Raw genomic sequence first — 4,586 nt, forward strand, 5'->3', positions numbered from 1 at the left:
CAGTGACGTCACAAGCAAGCGTGCTCTGTGTTTACGGAAGTAAAGACGGATGGTAGTGTCGTAGAACAACTAGTGATCTTTCCCAAACATAAAAACTCAATCTTTGCAAGATGGTTAAACATAAATACTAGTCTCCGCATTAGCAGCCACCATTGTTGTTGTTTTTCTTGCCAGTTCTGCTTAGCAAGAAGCAGAAGAGTGACCTTTGACCTTCTGACCACCTTTCGACTAACCTTCAGAAGCCGCTATGTACACGAATGACTGCACCTTGATGGACCTGTCTCTGAAACTCCTAAAGTGCATCACCTCATCCTTTTGTAAAACAGTGTCAACTGTGGATTCAATTTCAGTTCTCTGTTACCACCCTTCTCAATAACCTGACATGGCCTTTTCCCTCTGACCTTAAAGACCCATATAACTCTTGTAGCAACTCGAGATTTACATCAATCCACCAGAGCTACTAATCATCTTCTGCACTGTTTCCTATGCTTTTCCTTCACTGTGTGGTTCGGCTCATCCACCTAACAGGTGAACTTAAACCTAAAATGTACAATTAGCTTTCCAGAAAGAAGAAAAGAATGGTTGCCCTACCTGACACCCAGGACTTGAGCAGATCTAAAGCTAAAAATGGGCAGCTAAAATACGTAGAGACACATTCATGACAAAACTTGTTTAGACTTTTTCCCAAGGTCAGCCCTACAGAATGCTGCTTACACAGATACAACCAAGAGAGGGACAGTTCTACCCCCCTAGGTTGTCTGTATAATGGGTCAGCTACTCACTCCACTGTTAAAAAAAAAAAAAAAAAATATATATTATATATATATATATATATATATAGTTCCACCTCTACATACCTGTATTTTTCTTTTCTTTTACACAATAAATGTGTTGTACATTTAGTACATACTGTGCCTTTATCTCACTATCTTTGTATCCTTTAAAGTCTATATTTTTATACTCAAAGTGTGCTCTCAGATTTTAATACCTATTTTTATTCTTTGTTTATGCACAATATTTTTGCAAATAAAGCTGATTCTGATAATATTCTGATAGTGGGTGTTGAAAATGCTAAATTGCACTCATTGTGGAAGCAGATCCCCAGAAACAACTTTATCAGTCTCACTTTTTACCTTTAATGTTCTGATTTAACTATAGCTTTGCCATTTTTTTGACTAAAGTTCAGAATTGCTGTCTGAGAATTTTTATTTCAGATAAGTCAAAAATATCATTAAATATCATTAAATGTACATTAAAAAATAGTAACCTTCTTTAACTTTAATCTTCATTTCAAAGACCGTGAACATATTACTTTGGTGTTCTCTTTTAAGATATTACTTTGGTCAAACTTTATTTATTGACAGTGTGGTCAACACCATCACTATGGACTTTACAGTTAATTATTTAATTAGTTTTATCCTTCTGTGGTTAAAGAATTTTAATTTTAGATTAAGTGAAATTAACAGTGAAATACATCAATCTTCAATTGAAATAACATCAAATTTAAATTGAAAGAAAGGACATGGACATGAAATTGTCACAGTCTTGGTTTTGTTATGTTTATTTAGAGTATTCAGTCTTACTTTGCTTCTGTTTTAATGTCTAATTATTATTTTGTTGTTTTCTTGTTAGTTCCTGTCCTCCAGGTTTTCCATTTGTTGTCCTCTGCTGCCCTCTTGTGTCCTCTATCCCTCGCTCTGTTCTCTGCTCTGTCCTCCCTTGCTGTTTTCTCTGTGCTGCCAGCACCTGTTGCCAATTTCCTCGTCAGCTCTCTCCTTGTCTCTGTCCCCTTTAAAAAAACTCCCTCTTCAGTTCTTGTTTGCTGGATCCTCGTCTTACTTCTCATCAAACCTCTGGTCAGTTCTTTGTCGTTCCTTCCTTGTCTCTTCCTGGTTCTTAGTTTTTGCTTTTTCCCTGATGACTCTTAGATTCTGGTTCTTAGGATATTTTTGTTGGATTTTTTGACTCCTGTCTTGTGAGGTATTTTGTTGGATTTTTGACTCCTGCCTCAGAGCCTGTTTACTAGTGATGGGTTGATGAGGCGTCATGAAACGTTTCGACACATTACCAAACTGTATTGATACTGTGTTGATACTGTGTCACTGAATACTGACACCTGCTGGACATTAAAAATCCCTACAGGCAACCTAGTTGACAGAGTTAACTGACACTGATTTGATGACCTATTATATACACTAATATGATGCAATTCATTGTATGATGCATTGTATTATTATTAAAACATATTTGATATTTTAGACACAGTCAATGAATAATGAGAACCTGCATGATAATGTAATAATCTCTAAGTAAACATGTAGTAAATGAAGATGCTTGTTCACTGGTATTTTTTTTACAATTTTTTATTAAAAAAAATAAGTTGTTGCAACGTTTTGAAATTCAGTCTGTTACGCTTTTTTTATATTAATTCTCCAGCTGTGGAAAACACCCGCTCACACGGCACAGATGAAGCTGGAGTGCACAAAAATTTTAAGGCCAGGCGGAAGAAGTTTGGATAAACCGTCCTTTGGTTTTTCCAATATAAAAGAGGATCCTGGGACCTCGCAATATTGCCCTCTGCCATGTATCTCTGCACCTCAAGGATGGCATCAGCTGTGGCACTTTTGGTCTGCCTCCCCACTTCGAGATCAAAATGTTCCCAAAGGTCATCTTAAAAAAAAATAAAATAAAATAGTATTTTAGTACATGATTTACAAACAACAAAGAAATGATGCTCAATATCATGCCTGAAGTGGGGGCAGACAGCTGTTGTGAAGATGTTCCCGGCCGGGGCTCATTTGAGCTTCCAACTATTGAGGCACATTCTGTCCGCAGCCTGCTGTACTTCCATTTTCGCTCGTTCCCGTTCCTCCTCGTACTTTTTGGCCAACAGTTGTTTGATGGTCTGAAAACCACACCAAGTCAAACCAGAAGAAAATCAATATATTTAAAATAAATTTGATGAATAAACTACCACTTTAGATAATTTCCACACAAACCTTTCTGGTTGGCAAAACATATGAGGGCTCCAGGAGCTGAAGCAGCTCCCTGAAGCCTTCATTCTCCACAACAGCGAGGGGCTGGCAGTCCTTTACAATGAAATTAAGCACAGCCTCATCAAGCATCTGCTTCCTGGAAGCTTGATGGTTAAAAATGAGAAAGTGTAAATTATTCAGAATTATCAATAAAACAAAGTCAGTAAGTTGTAAAATACCTGTATACCTGAGTTCATCATGGGTGTATCATGGATTTCACTCTCATGCTTGGCCCTATAATGCCTCAGCATTCAGGAGGTGCTGTTATTTAAATATGCAAGCTCTGTTGAGCAATTGCGACATTTAACCTGCAGAAAATAACACGAACAGTAAACTAAAGGTCACTTTGAAATGAATTTCTACTCAGAAAATCAAGTGGAAACTCTGAGAGGAACAGGATGAAACAAGGAAATTAAAACAAATACCTTATTTTCCGAAATGACATCAAAGTGGTCCCACACGGCAGAAACCGTTCTTTTTGCTTGAGGAAGCTCCATAATTTTTGATGAATTTTATATTCGCAAAACACGCAAGATTGTTTTGGCAGATGCGCATCCTTATAAAGGTTTGTCAATCAGTTCGAAACATCGGTCACGTGACCGATGCAGGAACTGTTTCGGTCACGTGACTTTTCCGTAGCGATACACACGTCGACACAGGTTTCGCTCTATGAGACCGACACATGCGCCGACGCATCGGTGTTGCCCGACCCATCACTACTGTTTACCTATTAAATCACTTTATTCATCTCAACCTACTCATCTCTGCATTTGGGTCCTCTAACCAACACCACCAAATCGTGACAGAAATTTTGTGTCTCAGTTGGTTTTTGGAGCTGAACAAAGGTTCAGTTCAGCTCCAAGGCTTCTGGTTCTGCGGTTCATTTAATAAAGTTAAAAACGATAGCCCTGTTTTTTTGTTTTATGCTCTTTTTCACCTGTGCCCCCATTTTAAAACAAAAGAAAAACAACACTGACCCCACCCTGGCGCACCTAATGAATGTAGTCTGGAAGTGAGCCAAACTAAAATACACAGCATTTACCTTGAAAATGAGAGCAATAGTAGAGGAAAAATGTCTTTTTTGATAAAAGCAGTATATAGGATTGTTTTTTTCTCCTAGAATTAGTATATATCTCATTTTCTTTAGATCTGTGCTCTTCTGAACCCCAAAGAAGATAAATATCAAAACATGAAAAGCATAAAGTCTTTAGTTTTCCTTACTTTTGCATATCAAACTGTGTCTGCTCAAACAATAAACAATAATGTTCAAAGTGAGGTGCAGCACATCCTTGTGATAAGCTTCTGTAAACGCAGACTTACAGATTTTGCAGCTGCACGGTTTTGACTCAAAGGAGTTCTCTGGACCTCTGAATTTCACTGACGTTTGTGTGTGCGAGTGTCTGATCGTTTGTAATTGTTGCTTTCAAAGAGAAGTGGACTTGAACCAATGGTTTATTTATTGGTGTTTGTGGAGAAACAAAGCGGATTTACTTCTAAATGGTGCCACTTAGACACTAAAATCAAAGGGATTATAGGATAAAAGGAACTGAA

At 37.6% G+C, this 4,586-nt stretch overlaps 1 protein-coding gene across 3 annotated transcripts; it reads right to left on the reverse strand.

Annotated features, from left to right (window-relative positions):
* Positions 1–2,406: 2,406 nt before the first annotated feature.
* LOC119777768 (zinc finger BED domain-containing protein 4-like) lies at positions 2,407–3,620 on the reverse strand. Of its 3 annotated transcripts, XM_038276773.1 has the most exons (5): positions 3,461–3,619; positions 3,223–3,269; positions 3,000–3,139; positions 2,748–2,905; positions 2,547–2,670 (listed from the first exon to the last, which is right to left on the reverse strand). In XM_038276773.1, exons 1-4 carry the CDS (start codon positions 3,478–3,480, stop codon positions 2,795–2,797), a joined length of 318 nt encoding a protein of 105 aa, XP_038132701.1. In that variant the 5' UTR covers positions 3,481–3,619; the 3' UTR covers positions 2,547–2,670; positions 2,748–2,794. The 3 variants fall into 3 exon arrangements, 2 of the variants coding, with proteins under 2 accessions (XP_038132700.1, XP_038132701.1); XR_005279963.1 differs by lacking the exon at positions 2,547–2,670 and having other exon boundaries at positions 2,749–2,905; positions 3,223–3,343; positions 3,461–3,620; XM_038276772.1 differs by lacking the exons at positions 3,223–3,269; positions 3,461–3,619 and having other exon boundaries at positions 2,407–2,670; positions 3,000–3,216.
* Between the last annotated feature and the right edge of the window lie 966 nt (positions 3,621–4,586).

Source organism: Cyprinodon tularosa, unplaced genomic scaffold (genome assembly GCF_016077235.1).
Source record: "Cyprinodon tularosa strain WSP-4 unplaced genomic scaffold, ASM1607723v1 ctg127, whole genome shotgun sequence".
NCBI lineage: Eukaryota > Metazoa > Chordata > Actinopteri > Cyprinodontiformes > Cyprinodontidae > Cyprinodon > Cyprinodon tularosa.

What these genes read in the sequence shown, in the direction of transcription:
- LOC119777768 (XM_038276772.1), bottom strand. Translation starts at nt 3,061, where the DNA reads ATGAAGGCTTCAGGGAGCTGCTTCAGCTCCTGGAGCCCTCATATGTTT. An exon ending in ATGTTTTGCCAACCAGAAAG is followed by an intron (nt 2,906 to 2,999) that starts GTTTGTGTGGAA and finishes TGTGGTTTTCAG; the next exon opens with ACCATCAAACAACTGTTGGC. An exon ending in GCTGTCTGCCCCCACTTCAG is followed by an intron (nt 2,671 to 2,747) that starts GCATGATATTGA and finishes TTTTTTTTTAAG; the next exon opens with ATGACCTTTGGGAACATTTT.